The 19005-nt window shown below is 38.9% G+C and overlaps 1 protein-coding gene across 5 annotated transcripts in view; it reads left to right on the forward strand.

Moving 5' to 3' along the window:
- The window catches only part of LOC108671312, a 51920-nt gene that overhangs the window by 21874 nt on the left and 11041 nt on the right, over window positions 1-19005 (forward strand). For 4 of the 5 annotated variants that reach the window (XM_047882549.1, XM_047882548.1, XM_047882546.1 and 1 more), the window contains exons 2-4: window positions 15927-16054; window positions 17398-17496; window positions 17582-17631. In XM_047882549.1, the coding sequence (XP_047738505.1) occupies window positions 16016-16054; window positions 17398-17496; window positions 17582-17631 (188 nt within the window). In that variant the 5' untranslated portion in view covers window positions 15927-16015. Of the gene's footprint in view, window positions 1-15926; window positions 16055-17397; window positions 17547-17581; window positions 17632-19005 lie in introns of all 5 variants that reach the window. The other variant, XM_018158851.2, reaches the window with a different exon arrangement.

Below are 19005 nucleotides of genomic sequence, written 5' to 3' on the forward strand. Positions count from 1 at the left end.
TTTAACGCTCCTCGTTTGTTATAATTTTCATGTTTCTTTGAAATATTCAACGAGATAATAAATTCCGTTGAGTCTTTATTATTTATATTTAATATTATCAATCATATTCCGGCAATATTTTATGACAGTTAGAAAAAAAAAAACATTTTTGAAGCGCTTCGTTGTTCGTGTTGAGGGGCATTTAATAAATACTTGTTTTTATGCCTGTTTTGACTTTCATTTCATTTACTCGAGTTTGACATCTAATCATTCATCTAACTAGTTGCTTTCGTATGAGAACAACTAGGTGTTTTAATTGTGCCATTGCTTGTTTTTAGCGAGATACAGATTGAGAAATGCCAATAATTCGATGCAAATTTCACACTCTCTAAGCAGAGTCGCCAGCTCGGGAAAAGAACGGTGTAGTCCAGCACTGTCGCATCGATGCACGGTGCTGATAACGTCATTACAACAAATGGACATCCCCTTACACGGGAAGCTCAGTTCTTGCAAGCAGGCTGTGAGGCTCTTACCTAAATTGCTGTCCATTGTCGCCACAAGATAATTTTCTTTCCGTCAAAGTCCTGGACAATTTGAAAGATCGAAGCTATTTTGAGATTTAAATTTTTTTAGACGTAGATTCATGTTTTTTCTGTATTTGACTGGTAATCCGTATTTGATTGGTGTTGCTATATATGACTGTTGATCCTATATCTAGTACTATAATTTATATTATCATATCATATTATAATCATTTTGAACTCTAGGAAACATGCCGGCTTATCCAAACCAGTCTGCTTATACGATCGAGTAGTGAGGTTTGCATATCATTTGTTTTACTTGATCGAATTTTTGACATCAGGAATTATTGATACTTTTCTTTTTATGTGTTAATTTCTATTGATGTTGGTCGTAATGACGAACGCTACAAAGTGCCGTTACTGTATTTTGTTGGTACACGAAACAAAATCAAGATATGATGCTCGAAAGCGTTTTTGTGATACTCGTACGAAATTTGGATTCGGATGTAAAAATAATTAAATTATTTGCCTCTCTTTCACCGTGGAAATTTCGCACACGTTATTTGAATTCATCAAATTGGAGAACCTAGGCACCCAGCTAACCAGCTCGATCTGTAGGATGAATAGGTTGATAGATAACTAACTTCCATCGTTTCGGCTGACGTCACGACAACATTCTTAAAAGAATCCTCTCACACTCGTAATAAAAATAATATAAATGTTATACCTTAATGTTAAATAATGTTAAATTTCTTTTTATATGATGGCGGCTGGACCACATAAGTCATATGTGACTATGGCCTCCATGTACGATTGTGTGTTGCCTTGTGCTTGACGAGTCTACAAATGCCAGTACACTTCCCAACTAAAGTGACCTCCGTCGCCCCTCTTACGGAACTGTTGTCGGTCTCTTGCTATATGGCATTGCCTACAGTCTACACTACACGAATCTCGCATCATGCCATTACCTACACAAAAGTCACTTCATGTCCTTTCACGTCGCTTCAGTTCCTACAGAGATCGAGTTCCATATCAGTTCATACATGGATTGAACTTCATGCCAGATCATACAGAGATTGAACGAACTTCATGCTAGATTATACGGAGATCGAACTTCGTGCTCGCTTATGCAAAGATTGTACTTGATGTCAGTTATAATTCAGAAATCTAACTTATGTAAGTTGATGCTGAGGTTGAGTTTCGTGAAAATAGAGAAATTCTTGTCACTTTTTGTATATATTCTTTTGGTTTTGCCTACAGCACGTTTTCGCATTTCGTAAGCCTAGCCTGTCTATATATACCGAGCCTGGTGGTGCAATATATTGGTCGTTGAAAGAATAGATTGTTTACAAGTGTCTTCCACAAAGAAGATCAAAAGAATGTAAATATATAGTAGGACTGAGATATTTCAGACCGATATAAGCCAAGTTTTTCCTAGAATATCGGCATCTTGCCCATATTGATGATGAGTTTGGTAATATGGTAAAAATGTGCCATAATAACTAATATTGCGCCTGAAACAATTTTCGCAGGTTGCATCTGCTGACCTCATTTCCCTCAGAAACTGATTTGCCATTCATACATCAATTATATTATTACAGCTACAGAAACAGCTTTGGCATGAAAGAGTTGGCCGCGTCACTGCACTGGTAGAACGGTCAAGAGACAAAGGCCTTACTGTTTAATTTAACGGCCGTGTTTGTTTTGCTCCTCCTTGCAGCACATGGTTTGATTCTGCGTCATGATCCCGAGCTAATTGTCAGCTTACAATATATTTATGCGCAATTTCTTGTCATAATACTTTATGCTACTGTCTTTAGTTTTATTCTTATTAATTATATCTGTCACTGTAGTGTTAATTATCCATGTAGGTTACTTGTTCTTCATAATAAGTATTGGAAAATCTGTTTTATTCGGTCGTGAGATTTCAAATACGTTGATATTTATTCCTTTGTTATTGCCGCTCGCTAACGGTTATTGAATCACTCAATTCTGTTGAAACTTGATTGGGTGTGTGGTTTGGCATCGATGTTATCTCTTGCCTTTGATGGATCATATTCATGCACAATTCAGTGTGAATAGTGACAACAGACGAGGCTGATTGCCTGTCCTGACCTTACGGCTTCATTGCTTAACAAGATCTCATGAGGCCGAGTGAAGGGTAGCTATGCTACACTCTGGTGCGAGTGAACCCGACTCTTGTGATGCTATGTAACATGAAGAACATGCACTTTGACGCAGCCACAAAAACCCTGGTGTTTTTTCTATCTAAAAAAGTGGAGGTTTGGATTTCTCGAATGTGAAGTTTGTTCTGAATCAGTTTTGTTCATTTGCTAGTTGAAATAAATTTCAACCTCGCAGATCATGTTAAATATTAAATATTTTATCAAGCTCTTTCAAAATTTGCAATGGTTGTGGGCGCTTATAAAATAAAGAACGAGTTTATTGAGCAACTGTTTTTTTTTTGTCTTTTGGATCTGAAATATTTTTTCACTAATAAACTTAATTTGTCTTCCGTATCATAGCACTGTCTGAAATACCGAAATACACTTTTGCTATTGTAGCTTAGAGCACAATATGATATGCCATTTCCTTATCCATTTTAAGCTTGCTCACACATTCTCTGATAATCAAATTTCCCGCCTAATCAAGAATTGTAAATGTTCGTTTCCCTTTTTTTCATTCGCGCTGGTGAAGTTAAAGAGTTTCAACAAAGTAAATGAAGCTCTTACATTCAGTACTTATGAAGTCGTGTCATCCCTAACAAAATTTAGAGTCGCCTCAGCTTCTGGTACTCCAAATCAGAAGCTGCCGCGTCTGTAAATTTTCACTGGGATGAGAGCCCCGTCATGGCTTCTTTTGCCCGGATTCGGCCATCCCGTTTAAAATTTCATGTAGTGCCTCAGCTCGCATGTGTCTTCTCTTTTATTTAATGCGATTATATGACGAAGAAATTTGTCTCCACTTTCCCACGCTTCGTGCCTGAGAGTACGTAACGTTCAACTTTCGTTTTATGTTATACTTCTATTATGTACGAATGACGAAATCTTGGCACGGATATGAAGGTGTGAACTTCATTTTTGGACAGCGTTTTTTTCAATAATTTAGCCATCGATTTTTTGTGATATAAAATAAATTTGAGCTTCATTGCGTACTTATTGTACGTGTATATGTTCGAATATCTTGGTTAGACGATTGAGGGTAAGCCTTATAACAGATTTTTTCGTGAATTGGAAGAATTTTCTTAGTTGATACACTTTACACGATGTTTGGAAAAATCGTCGCTATTTATCATTTATTTTTTCTTTTTATGAGAAGCACATCGGAGTATTTTACTTTTCCAGCTTTAGCTGCGAATACGCAAAAACATTACTTGCTTCATCACGAAAATAAGTTTTTGTGTGCGCGGTGTCTGCAGCAGAAGCTTGCAGTAGTGGAGGTCATTTTTTCTTTTTATAAGAAGCGCATCGGAGTATTTTACTTTTCCGCATAAACGCAAAAAAAATTTACTTGCTTCATAAGGAACCAACTTAAGCTGCAAATACGCAAAAAATGTACTTGCTTCATCACGAAAATAAGTTTTTGTCTGCGCGGTGTCTGCTGCAGAAGCTTGCAGTAGTGGAGGTCATTAATTACCGGCCCCACGTCGGTTTGTCTCACTTTGCGTCCTCGTAACAAGATCAGCGCTACGAGATCCTTCGTGCTAGCTGGCTTCCCAAGACGCTCGACGTAAGTCCGTCAGTTATTGGTAACTTTCTACTGGAATTCTTGTAGTGGCTGATGTATCTCTCAAATTTCTGAAGAAAATTTTTTATTTCGGTGTTGAAATCGTGGGGAACAATTCATCTTGAGGCAATATAAATAAAAATCGCGGTATAATTTGCTATTCGCTGATGATGCTCAGAGCATTGATAAATTACTTTTGTTAAGGTTAGATGCCGGCTCTTGAATTACTTGATCATTGAAACAATTTGACTCTCAATACCTGCTGAAGTTTTATTTTACAGAACATAGCTGCTAATTTTGTGCACTCGTTTTTCTCCAAAAACCTTTGTATTTTTTACTGACCCAAGTCTTTTGTTTACCGAAGATGGTAAGAGTAGTGTGAGTGTGCATTTATAGAAGCCTCCATTTCGGGCACCAGAAGTCCTGTTAAGTCTCGTCTCAAAAGGCCACCTTGACTCCTTTAAGAGTGTCCGCTCCGTACATGGAGTCGCGACCTGTAGCCGCGTATATCTACGGCCGCTAAACGCAAGGGTCGTTGAGCACGACGCTGGTGTGTGCTTTACGCAGCTCTTATATACATACTACGAGTATATATGCTACTTGAGTAATGAGTATATATGCTACTTTGGCCGTACGGTCAAAACTCGCTTAAGTACACGTAGCGGCTCAAGTACACGTATAGCGGCCAATTTCTCCTATGATGGGTGGGTTTAATTCGGATAGCCGTAAGGGATTGGCTGACGACGTTACGAACTCGTAACTGTTTTCGACAGTACGGCCCCTGATCAGCACCGCGCTGGATCTCGGGCCAAGCTTGCCGTCTACGGATTCGTTTTCACCCCGGATCTAAAGTCTCACTATACTTCAACGATAAAAGTAATGGAAATATTGCACTCATGGGCGGGAAGGAGTTGATCGCTGCGTTCAGTCTTGTCAGACAATCATGGTTAACTGTTAATTTATTTATTAATTCAACAGCCTCACGCGGTGACCATGAGGGTCCGACACGGACATGCATCTTAACATCTATTGTCTCATCCGCAAAAGATGCTTATATATTCGTGATATCCATTTACAAACTTCCATTTACACTGACAAAATTGTACAGGAGCCAATAATAATATTCTTACAGCATATACTTGCTTACTCTTATATTATTTAGTGTAATTCTTTCCTGTCTTGTCACACGTGTTACGTCAGCTGTCGAATAGTTTTACTCGAGCTATTTGATGATAGACTGTTTTGTATCCATACTCGCTTGCAAAATTTTTGCACTTAACATGATTATGTTGATATTCGCATGCCAGTACATCCTTATCATAACTCTTGCATAAGTTGTATTGCTTGAGATGATTTTAGGAACGGCTTTCTTCGTGGTTTCGAAAGATAATATTTATGTGGCACTAGAGGCCCTAAATCTGCCAGCATTAGAGCCATAAATACGACCTCCGGTGTAGCTTACTTCAGCCGTATTGAACTCTGGAGCTCAGGATGTTTTATTGGAGACACCTGATGCTGCTCCCAGCGTTGTAAATTTCTTTGTGTGTACTGTTCATGAGGGTTTCTAAGCAGTACTTTGATGACACAGTCGTAAAATTTTTTTTAGCTTTATAATTATAAGAGTATTTTCCATCTAGCCTATCTTCCGATAAATTAATTTCCCCGCCTGCCAAATCATAAGAATTCGCTAAACTTTTTATATGAAATTGTCCTCCCTACTTTCCAATTTGAGTATTGCCTGTGATTTCCCTCATTAAAGCTAAGCACCGATCCTCTGCTCTGCATTAGCCGATAACATCGATCGTAACAGGGAAAGCCTGCAGGCTCATTGCGAGCTCCACTTCGATTGCATTGGCCTACGCGTTAGTGCCCCATGGCCTTGTCTGCATAAGAAGGTTTCCTGTCATTTGTTTAGTGGACTCGTGGAAAACACGCCGATAGTAAATGGCTCAATCTAATTTACATATTGGCAAGCTGCCTTCAATGATATACGAGAATTGTCCGCGTTTCACTTTGGAAATGGTTAACTGTTGTTGATAATTTTCCAATGTTCAACTGAATTTTCTAGTATTGTTTCTTGAAAATTGTTTTTCATCCCTAAACTTGAATTTAATTGAGACCATGTGCTACGCTTGTGCTAAACTGTTACGCAAAGTTATTGTTGATGTTAGCAAGCCCAACACGTGCGAGTCCGCAGTCTTCATACCGTTCTTTTCGTTGGCAATGTTGCCATAATTTCTCGTATGGTTGATATTAATGCGTGTGTTTTCACCAATATCGTGGATCATTCAGCCTGATTGCGAGCTCTCATATTGACAGGTATAACGACCTAGAACGATTCCATGCAATACGATCGCTTCTGTTAACGCCCCAATATCACGGAGCCTACAAGATGGCTCTGCCATGAACAGCTGCTATTAAATTCATCGGTAGCTCACGTCCGGCCGACCGGCAGCAGTTCACTATTTCCTGGGAATTTTCTGTAGGCTGTCGGGCCGGGAATGTGAAGTTCGTATGCAGATAGCGCCTCGTGATGGACATTTCATTAACCGCATCAGCCGCTGCGATCTGCGCTCTCAAATGCCATACCCGAGCTAACATTTTTATTGAAATACGGCACCTCTTTATTTACCACTGTAATATCAGTGATACTGAGACCACAGATCACTGAACGCTTATGCACAGGAAAAATTATTCAGGAAATATACCTTGATGACACTTCATTAATAATTATTTCTAGTGACTTTCAAAGTAGGTGTTTTCGGTAACTATCACGATAGTTCAATTCAAGTGAATTTTTGAGAATCTCGAATAAAAGCATCTACAGATCAGTTGAAAATTTATTATGTAGCTTTCCTAAAGCACGACACTTAAATTTCGTTATCACAGGAGATTTCGCAACTTTGAAGACTATACAACTGTGAATATCGCTATTTTCTTGGAAACCAATACCTAACGTCAATTTAAACGAGGGTGCACATTAACCTCGTTTTAACAATTAACGGTAAGCAGGATGCCTTCTGAAACAGTTGAAACATTGGTTGTATGTAAAAGGTGTCTAAACTAGTCACAAAAATTTTACAAGGAATAATAGAGACAATTTTTAAACTATTTGCGTGGTATGTAAAAAATTTAGATTCTTTCAACTTGAGTCGAATCCAGTTCCGGCAAAAAGACGCCATCTGCTTGATAGTTTTCCGATTGGTGTCGTTTCTCGCCAGCGCAAGAAAAATTTCGCTGAGAAGTCTTGCACGCAATCGAATGGGGTTTATTACTCGGCGTGTCCCACAACCTACAATTTATTTTAACCCCCGACATGTAATAGAAAGGCAGCGAGCTCTCGAGTTTTGTCATGAAAAGACAGCTATTTTTCGGTAGAAAATTTTCGGGAAAGAGAGCTATTTCATGCGGTAGAAATACCGCATGAAACCAAGTCGTTCTCAACTTGAAACATTTTTTCGATATTCCTACCCAGTTTTACATAGCATACGGGTTCACGTAATTTGTTTCATGAATATTCAGTCGGCATGCTCTATTCAATTCATCATTCTTAGTTCAATTGTATATTTATCAAACACTTATTAAACATTAGCTGTTGACGGGCAGCTGGGTTATATTTATATTTTAAAAATTTACTGGCAGCTGGGTTTTATTATTTTATAGCTTATTCCTTATCAAATTTTATATCAGCATATAAGATTTTATGGCACGTGTGCAGTATAAGCAAGGCGGCTCACTGTCTGGCACTGCAGAGCTTCCGGCTGCGGCGAAGACAAGCAAGTTTCGCTGCAGTTTCAATTTATAGTCGCGCTCTGCAGTGTTGATGGCTTCAATAGGACTCTCTCTGTACTGCAGCTTCAGTTTTTGCTGGAAAAATGATCAAAATCAAAGAATGTTCAAATTGGCACCCTGCTTGAACTAATAAACAAATTTAATTTAAGGGTTTCCGACAAATTTAGTTTAAGGGGGCAACCCTGCTTGAACTAATAAACAAATTGAGTTTAAAGCTTTCCGTTGCTTATATATGAAACAGTTTCTTCAGTCACAGTCCACGGGCATGCTTACTATGAATTAAATTTGTCTAAATAATGTTTTGGCGCATGATAAATTTAATATCACGAAGCGCTTTTTGGAACCTAGTGAATTTCAATTTCTCTGCGGCTTTATGTTGATTGCACACTGCAGTCTGACAGCCAATTTATTTGCCACTGCAAGATCGTCATCGGAGAAAACTATATAAATTTGAGCGCAGTGTGATGGCGCGCCTAGAAACACACTTCCTAAAAGCCTCGTTTGTATTGGGACCGTATATATGGGATTTTTCTAATAATTTTTAGGAAACGTCAGTGTAAGTTAAAAATGAATATCCTATCTACCAATCGTCCAATACGGTACTTTAATTATTTCACATTTGACGGACTGTTCATAAAAAGAATTAATTTGCTTTTGATATTCACTTTTTCAATTCGTTAAAATTCTGCTTCAAATTCTGGCGAGTGTAAATTCGTTGGAACCTCGGCACTAATTATATTAATTAAGCATGAAATTGTCACCTGACTTTTTGTTGGAAATGCAGCATAATCTAATTATATTTGCCGATGCTTGCCTGTGTGCTGCGCTTCCTTACATTCATTTGATTATTTTAAACCCGAAGTTTTGAAATTTAGAGGCATGAACAGCATAGTCGTTGCAGAGCAAAAGCGTGTGGGCTCCTAATGACCTAGGCTCCACCATGTTTACACAGTTCCCCGTGGTTGTTTACTCGAAGCACCCACGAGCCCTCGCTGCTCGAGCTCGTCTTCCCTCTCTGAGGGGAGTGTCGAGCCTCGGACTCGATCATTTTTCTATTTGGCCAGGGGAAACTCTGGGCTGCCATCTTACTTACTTCTGTCGAAAGTGAGTAATGGCTTGTTCTGTATCTGGTCTTGTGCTTAGCTCTCACACGTACACTCTCCGCGGTTCCCTGTTTAGCTTAAACTAAAATGAGTCATCATATTTCTTATTTCAGTCGAGATATTTACAAACTTTATAAATATGAAAATTTCATTCGCAGCTTAAGATTTCAGTCAGATATGCATTGACACAATTTATTTAGATTGCAGCAATGTCTCAATCTATTGATAGGCTTATCGGCTCACATAACACTTATCAGTGATTTCCGCATGCATGCAATAAAGTTTTATTGGCTGCGGCCTAGGACGCGCTCTGAGATTGGCACCCTCTTTATAGTGTAGTGAGCAATCCGAGTTAATGAGAGGTTTCAGTTGCGAGGGCCTTCTAATAAAGCTGTTATGCGAGGTATATGTGTCGTTGTTGTGCAACTGTCATCGTAAAATTTAATTATCTCTTGTTTCTATTCTCATATGCTGAACTGAGCTGTAATTATCATTGTTTCAACACTGAAATTTCGATAAAGAGCCGCTTTCTCTGTTGTGCTTTGTCTCCTGAACGTTTTAGAAAGGATCGTGTGTTTTTAGGTCTCTCCATCTTTTAAATACCTAGTTCTCTCACTGATACACTAGGCTTCTAATAAAACTACTCCGTGGCTTGAATGTGTTCGCTTTAACTTGATTATTTTGGCCGCGTTATTATGTTCCTCTATACTGCAGCTGTGGTGCTCCTTTAAAATTCACGAGGGGCTCTAAATTCTGACGCTGGACGCTGTGAGGGTCAACCTTAAATCTTACCAGCCTTGTTCGTCTCCATTCCTGTCTCGTGAAGACTCTCTGCCCTCTCCTTACGTCGTGCCTTCTTACCGATACTTCGTAGTTAAAGTCTTCATTCTCATCGCTTGAACGAGGGTTGCATACCGGCGGGCCTGAGGGCAGCCGCTCCCCTCGCTACAAATTTGGCTTCGTGTCGACCGAAATAAATAAAAGACTGGCGGTGTTTTTTTTTGTGGTCGGTCTAGTGAGCTGGACCGTGAATCTCTGTGTGTGCGAATTATCTTAGATCATTTCGATACTGAAATTTTTCCTACCTGGTGAAAATATCATGAAAAAATAATTTTTTATTCTTGCCTATTCTTTATGTCATATCAATAAATTTACTTCTTTTTTGGCAAGCTGCTGCTTGAAAAATTATCACATTTTGTAAGATGTAACTAACGTGAGGGAATGAAGAGATTGCAGTACCACAAGCACTTTGGTAGTGAAACATGGAAACTACATATAGCTGTATGATGAATTCAATTAACAGACTTGAAAAATTAATTTTAGAAATTTTACCTCATTCTTTTTAACGGATACAAAATTTCATCCAATGTCTATACAATCTAAATTTTCTGCGAAAGTTTAATATACATACTTCACAAATTTGGTCGTATTCCTAAGTTTACGTGTTCTTTCGGCTGATGTCAAAGCCTGGTTTTCTTGTTGAAATGCTTTTAAACAACGGCGAGGTTCTTTTCTAGACGTGTCTCTGTTGTCGCGTTGCTTCCTACCTCGTTCTTATCGCGTCGCTCTCTGCCTCGTTCTTATCGCGTCTCTCTCTACCTCGTTCTTATCGCGTCTCACACTGCCTCGTTTTTATCGCGTCTCTCTCTACCTCGTTCTTATCGCGTCTCTCTCTACCTCGTTCTTATCGCGTCTCACACTGCCTCGTTTTTATCGCGTCGCTCTCTACCTCGTTCTTATCGCGTTTCTCTTTGCCTCCTTCTTATCGCGTTGCTCTCTGCCTCGTTCTTATCGCGTCTCTCTCTGCCTCGTTCTATCGCGTTGCTCTCTGCCTCGTTCTTATCGCGTCGCTCTCTGCATCTTTCTTATCGCTTCACACTCTGTGTCTCGTTCATATCGCGTCTCTCTGTCTCCTTCTTATCGCGTCGCTCTCTGCCTCGTTCTTATCGCGTCGCGCTCTGCCTGTTTGTTATCGCGTCTCTCTCTACCTCGTTCTTATCGCGTCTCCCTCTGCCTCCTTCTTATCTAAAAGATGCCCTTCGGTGCGTCACTATCGCGACGATATGGCGCAGAGTTGTGAATGCGTGGGCGTGTCGACTCGAGCGCCTTTACCTTGCCTGGCACGAATGTTCTGATTGGGAAATTTTTCGTAGGTGGCAATCATCTCGTGCTATTCTCTGGGCAAAAATACTTTGAATGTGGTTCTTTTTTATTAGTGATTCTTTCATAAAATCTAATGAGATTTCATGAGCTCTTTGTGAATATTGGTTAACAACAATAGAAAAAAGTATGAATTTAAAAGTGTTTTCACTCCGTGATAAAGTGTTTTTTTTCTGTTTTCTTTTAGAAAATATGGTTTCATTAAACCTGATCAAACATGGTTTGATCTGAGAAGCGTTATGTTGAGTTGAACGATAATAAATATTTATTAGAATAATAATATTACATTTTTATTTTTTTCTAATGTTTCTTCAATTTAAAGTACTCATAATGTACTGTTATTTACATACTTTGTACCATGTTTTTCTCCTGGCTGTCACAGTTCAAAGTTTGGCAAGGTCGCTCACACTGCAGCGTCCATATTTCACGTTTTCGATTTCCATGAAAAGCCGCTTAACCAAATGGAATCCAAGAAAATACTTACGGAAGTTCGGATGTTTTCTTCGTGGGGGTCTAAAGTCTCGTGTGAGATATTGTTATACGTTTGTTTTTATTCGACTCTCATCCAGCGTTATTGTGCTCCGAAGATTGTTTTGGTCCCCATTCTTATTTATGAACTGGTACTATTGGCAATTTCGCTTCATTCAACAAACATGTTTTTTGTAATATGTGCGACTTGATTTTTATTATTACAAAATAATTTTGCGCATAATTTGGTGATGTGAGCATATTAATGAATCAATATCGTTGTATCTGCAGTTTTGGAAGTGACCAAATATAGTTAGAAAATGGACAAGTTTTACGAGTATTTCGTATCCGAGAGATGAGAAATTCAATTATATTACGAAAATTAAAAATCACAGAATGGCCCAAAAAAACTCTTTTCAGGGATAGTCATATTGACGCTTATTTTTCTTTACGAATTGTTGAACTCATTTCAGTCTACAAGATGAACCGTTACTGTAGTTCTTTCAGAGTCTTTTTATCGCTTTCAATTGACCGCTCTTCAAATGACTGTCCTTATTTAATATCTTCGTTGGTATCGCCTCTTGCCTGCCGTTATCGCTATCTTACTCTCGTATCGACAGGTTGCGTTGAAAGAACTTCAGTGACGGCTTCCTTTTGAAAATCAAGTTGGAGGCTTTCTTTTGAAAATCGAGTTGGAAATTCAAAGTCTATGCTGTTATTGAAACGATGCACACAGCTATTTTTTGTGCAGCGATCGAGTGGAGTGGATACCTTTATTGTTTTAAAAGTTACTTGTATCTGAAGGTCTTGTAACGAGTCTTACCACTTGTGGAAAACGTTACTTTTACCTCAGCCTCATTCACGGTAAACGAGATTGGTGATTCTTCTTAGTTTCCAGTTTATTGAACTCCGTAAATTGCTTGGCTTTTTTTAACAGTTTTAGAAATATTGGTAATTAATCGAGGTTTCGTCACTTGTTTTCTACTAATAAGGCTGATTGACCAGACACAGTCCTATCGAACGCATTTATATGATTAATAATAGATGTATGTTTTCCATTCTAACAATTTTTCCTCAAAAAATTTATGAACTTGATCAGGATCACATTTTGCCCTCTGTAATGATGGTCTCCAGACTCACAATTGGGTTCATTTCTTTATATTTTGTATCTCGGATATACTCGGCCCAAAGCAGAGTAAGTTCGCTTACCTCGGCCGGTCGTTTGGAGCGGTCGTATGGCCAATATGCGATCCCCTCACGGTTGCTCGAGGGACCGTTTGCCGGGCCTTCGCGTCCGCTTTCCGGGCCTTCGGGTCCGCTTGCCGGGCCTTCAGGTCCGCTTTCCGGGACTTCGGGTCCGCTTTCCGGGCCTTCGGGTCCGTTTGCCGGGCCTTAGGGTCGACCTCACAAGTTCCCATGATGACCTCGACCCTGCAGGGTCTGATTTGTCCTCATTGTCCTCTCCCCTGCCCAGGGCAGGTCCGTTCACGACCAGTCGTTCGTTATCGCTGGCTGATCTTCAACGCTTTTTTCGCCATCAATTACATGACCTAAATCTTGACGAGCTAAATCTCTAATTTAGACACTGGCTCTCGTTAGAAATTTTGGCGCGAACAGAAATATTGCCGTTGGCCAAATCCTGATTTTATAAAATTATCGAGACTGATAATCTTTGCTTAAAAGGTGGACACAAGCATTGATTAATTTTTTTTAAAGTTTTTGGGGACTGTGTTCTATCCCATTTTAATCTATGTTATTACTGTTAGTGTTAACGCTCATGCGCGAAAAATCATGCTCTTTCCTCTCGAATTTCTTGTCCTTGCAAACTAGAAGGGACGTGGGTAATGAGGTGTTAAGGTCCTAATGAGATCATCGGAGGGGGCTCGCAACTTAACGTGTTTCGGATCACTGAGCTCTGCATCTGCTTAAGCTTCCACAGGCAAGTTAGGAAAACTACAAGCAGTTGCCCAGTGAGCACATACGAACAAATCTCATAAAATTGCATGCACTTCGTAATTCTTAACCACAATTCGATATTGTCATTTAGCGCCCACAGAAAACCGTATTAATATGTTCAATTATGTTGTTTGCCAATGCCGAGTTTCTGCTTTAGCTTTACTGCTGCCCAACGCGAGGTTCGAGCCTCAGGCATTGGTAAAATCGCGTGTTCAGTGCCGTTGTGCATATACTTTTACTAATTATTTTTTACAGGTCAAGATTTTGGATGTTATTCGATATATTCTTGCCAAATTTCCAAATTGCTTCTATTAAACCAAAGTTGGGGGAGTAAAAAATAATAGTCAAAGTTTGATGTTCACCTTCATCTGAGATCGGGTATCGAATTGCAACAGTTTGGCGTTTGTGTTTACGTAAATACAAATCCCTGTTTCTACACATGTGTCTCCTGCATATGTTTGTTATTTGTTATCATCACACTAACGTATTGCTGGTCTTGCGTGACGCAAACTAGTCCGTCTTGCAGTGGCAGGACCAAAAGGATATCCTCGGTATATAGCCTCGGCTATAACAAGACAAATCCGGTGCTGTCTGCTGATTTCCCTTTATTTGTTACCTCCAAATGTACTCGTATATTATTTGTAATAATATAATATAAGTATTTATGATAATTTAGAAGTATTAATACTATAGCATTACTATAGAAGTATTTAGTATTATTTATCATTTTTCATATTATAGAAGTCGATGCGATTTATACGGTGGGCGTTTATTTGAATATTGAATAATCATGCATATTGACATAATCATGCATAAGGTAGTCATTTTCTTTTCAGATTTTAGATTGTCTTTAGTTTTTTTCAAATTTCGAGTGCAATTAAGTATCGTTCGAAAAATTAAGCTCTAATTTTTATTAACTAAACTAGAATACATGTGTTAGTAAATGGATTGATTCGTAGTCAATCTTACCTATTGCTATTGCGAATATATAGTCGCCAATTTGATGAAAAAAACTTTTGACCTGTAGCCGGGATAACTCAGGGGTTCATGCAATTGATAAAAATTGTACTAGAATAAAATGCGTTCATCTAATCGGCTTGAAAATACCGCAATTTTGTTAATATTAGAAATTCATCAGCCAATGAACTCGAAATCGATCATATGTTACACAAGTTTGACATTCTAGAATCTAGATGAATGCAGTTATCCTACTGAGTCAATATATTTTGGTTTATAAATTGTTGGTTATTGCCTTCTCAAACATATCAGTGAATATTCTGCACTTTTAAACGTAGACTAAAATTTCCTAACTAAAATGGATTCCCCTACAAGAGTTTATGTTAATTAATGTACATTAATGAACAAATATATATTAAAACATTAAGATGTTTTTGGTTGCACTGCATTTGTTAAGCGCGGCGTCTAGTTGTTCGTGCGGACGGTGTCGGGTGCTCTATTGATCAGGTCACAGCGCTGCCTCTGCAGTGCCGCTTATATTAACTGACCTTCACTCTACTTGACTTCGATTGTTATCGTGCGAACTCGGTGACTTGCGGCTGGTTAACTTGTACACCGACAAACCGATCTTACATTCTACTGCGTTATCGTAAACTTGTATACCGACAAACCGATCTTACATTCTATTGCGTTATCGTAAACTTGTATACCGACACAACCGATCTTTCATTCTACTGCGTTATCGTAAACTTGTATACCGACAAACCGATCTTCATTCTACTGCGACATCGTAAACTGGTATACCGACAAACCGATCTTCATTCTACTNTATATGAAAAAATCAAAAAAATCAAAAAAATCGAAAAAATCAAGAAAATCATGATTTTTTTATAAAAAAATCAAGTGATTTAATCACATGATTTAATCATTTTGATTTAATCACTGCCAACCCTGGACTTCATTCCCATGTGTTTCAAATGACTTCTCTAGTATCAGCGTGAACATTTCTTGTCATGTCGTTCATCAATCGTGTATCATGTCGTGTTTACCATAATACTATATTATTATTGACGTTTATATTTATTTGAAACGTATCCATTTTCTTTACTTTAAAAAATTGAGGCCTTAGGTTTATTTTGTATCAGAATGCCTCCAGAAAGTGTGCTCTGATTTATCAGAATGCGTCCAAAAATTGTGCTCTGGTCTATCAGAATGCATTTATTTAAACTTTGATTTAATTATGAACGTGTATTTTTATTTGCAGGCATTGAAGGCGTGAAGGTGGTGGGTCGTGTTGGGGGAGTGCCTTCCCCTCAGCTGCTCCCCTCGTCTCCCCACCCCTCACCGGCCATCATGAGTGCCGCCCCTTCACCAGTTCACCTCAGCAACAAGGTAATAATATTAATAATAATAATAATAAATACGGCATAAATAACAATATTCTACGGCAAAAATAATTATAGTCTACGGCAAATATAATAATATTTTACGGCAAAAATAATAATATTCGGTTTACGGCACAAATACCATGCTATTTGTGTCGTAAACCGAGGCAGGTGTTGTGCACCAAGTTACGTGTTGTATGAGATTGACGTGTTTTTCATATTCCTAGACTTGGCTTCTATAATGGGGGTCAAATGTGTTTGTTGTGTTGCCAAGGCAGTGAACAAAGTGGTCGAAGGTTTGGGGATTTTTATTATTCACCTGTGCTTTTAATGAAAAAAGTAACATTATTTTTTCAAGGCTTGAATCGAACCAACGGTCACGAGTTACTGTACAGTGAATCTAATTTTGCATGTTACAATCTCTGACGCTGAATTATTTTCGCTTTGGGTTAAATGTTTAACGTGAGCCAGGACTGAAGATTATCGATTATGGTCATAATTTTACATGGAACTGATCTTCGCTTCCATATATTTATAACGCATGACGTTGTGCTTGCGCTGTACAACAAACTCACAGCAGCTATTGTGTCTGTAATGTAAAAGCAAAGGTTCCGACACTTTCCAGAAGGACGCACGGACAAGAGCTAGCATGTCATTGAGTAAAAATGCTAAGAGCGTTGCGTTTGTCCTGAGTTTATATTATTTAATATTAAAATCCAATGAGTTGATAATTCCGGTTACTAATCCCTTCAAGAGGAAGGAAGACATGTTAAAAACTCTTTGAAAATTAAAAACTTTTCAAAGAACTAAGAAGGACTTGAATTTGTCTCGGATTGGCTATGAATAAAATGAAACGCTTTCGTCTTGTAATCTGTAGCACTCAATCAGGAATCAATAGAATTTAGCTATAAAATAACTTTTTAAAGAGAAAGTTGCACGCTATAGTGGCCTGATGTGGTGATTCATTTGTCTTTTACTATCGATTTCACCATTTTACTTTGTTATTTAACTTTCAGAAGCGAAAGTTTTACTCTATAGAGGTCTAAAGTGTTACTATCAATTTTAATTCATTATTTTACTTCTGGAAGCGAGAAAGTTTCACTCTATAGTGGTCTAATGTGTTACTATCAATTTTACTTCACTATTTTACTTTGAAACGAGAGTTTTACTCTATAGTGGCCTGGGGACATACTTTCAAAATTCGCTAAGTGAACATAAGTACTTACGCCCTATTTTCTTGTCTATGATTGGTGGATTTTGCTTGAAAAGCCGTCAATGATTGGCTGATGAACTTACGATATCTTAACTTTTTCTGAAAGTATCGGCCCTAATGTGATGAATGTGCTTTAGGTTAGCGTCGGTGGGAGCGTAGTGAGCGACGCCAGCGCGGGCTCCTGCGGGCCGGACGGCTGCTGCTACTCTGGCGCTGACCGTCCCGCGCAGCACGAGGGAGAGTTCGACCACGACACCGCTGACTACCAGTGGCTGCTGGACTACGAGTGGGTGGTGTGAGGGGAGTGTTGGGTGGTGTGAGGGAGAGTTCGACCACGACACCGCTGACTACCAGTGGCTGCTGGACTACGAGTGGGTGGTGTGAGGGGAGTGTTGGGTGGTGTGAGGGGTGTGTTGGGTGGTGTGAGGGCAGTGTTGGGTGGTGTGAGGGGAGTGTTGGGTGGTGTGAGGGGAGTGTTGGGGGTGGTGGTGTTGTGATGGGTGTATGGGGGTTTGTGTGTCCTGAGTAAAACGTTAAAAGAGTGTATATGGGGAGAGTGTGCGAGTGTGTGGGAGAGGAGAATATATGTGTATATGAAATTGTTTGCATTTAATTAGTGTATCCACATAAAGTGTTGGTTCTTGTTGTGGGCTCGTAAGCGGGCTCTCTGGGAGCTTGCATAGGATTCAATCTTTGGTCTTCTCTAGTTGTAAATCTTATAGTTGAAATCTGATCAGCTTCTCCAGTGTTCTTTTGTAATACATTGATAAATACGTAATTTCTATATTATTAAGCGATTCAGTACAATTGACTTAGACTTTTTTTATGTTTGTGTTCGTTTGCTTTGCTCCCACCCCCCTTCCTCTGTTGTTGCCTGTGTTTATTTTTTATCTGACTTTCTTCCCGCCTTGACATTGCATTGTGAATTTTTTATTTCCTTCATCTAATTTTGACCACTACTGTCGTGTTCTTGTACATGTTTTTTCAACCTGAATAATTCTCACGCTTCAAAATTCTCTTCTCGCGACCTAATGCTGCTTCGAACCTGTCATATATGGTTCGGTTTTCTGTACCCTTGTGCTTTTGACAAAATCGTTCCTCCTTCTTGAATCAGCAGTCAAATTGACGCTGATTACTATTGTGCTTATCACGCTCGCCCTGATGCCGGACATCCTTCTACCCCGTCTACCCTCTCCTTCGATATTTACCCTCCATTCTCTGAACCTCCTTTCCCTTATAATGACGTCAGTTGCTCAAAGTGCTGCAGCGATGCTGAAAATTCCAATAAACCCAATAAAAGATTCAATTTTCTTAAGAGAGGCTCACATCCTGTTAAACTTCAGACCAATGATGTCGAAAATGATGATGGAAGTATTTTTAACGAGGTCTATTTTGAAGATTCGTTAATGATTTCTCATGCAAATGAACTCAATCAAAAAAATTTAAAATTAAACAATACATTTTCTTTTGACAGTGACGAAAGTAATGATAATCAATATGGCCATTCACCTTTTATCCTAATTGAATCCATTTCTTCTGATACGTCTCCCATCTCTGCTAAATTACTGGATGAATTTGCATTGACTTCTTCCATTTCACACGAACCGATCTTGCCCCGCTCTTCATCACCACTACAATTAACCTCATCCAGCATCTTGAGTTCAAATGTTACTGAGAAAGAACCTCACCCGCTTAAGTTACAAAACCAAGCATCGTGTCAATACAAGTCCTCTCATTGTCCCGCG

This window comes from Hyalella azteca, unplaced genomic scaffold (assembly GCF_000764305.2).
Source record: "Hyalella azteca isolate HAZT.00-mixed unplaced genomic scaffold, Hazt_2.0.2 contig10672, whole genome shotgun sequence".
NCBI classification, from domain to species: domain Eukaryota; kingdom Metazoa; phylum Arthropoda; class Malacostraca; order Amphipoda; family Hyalellidae; genus Hyalella; species Hyalella azteca.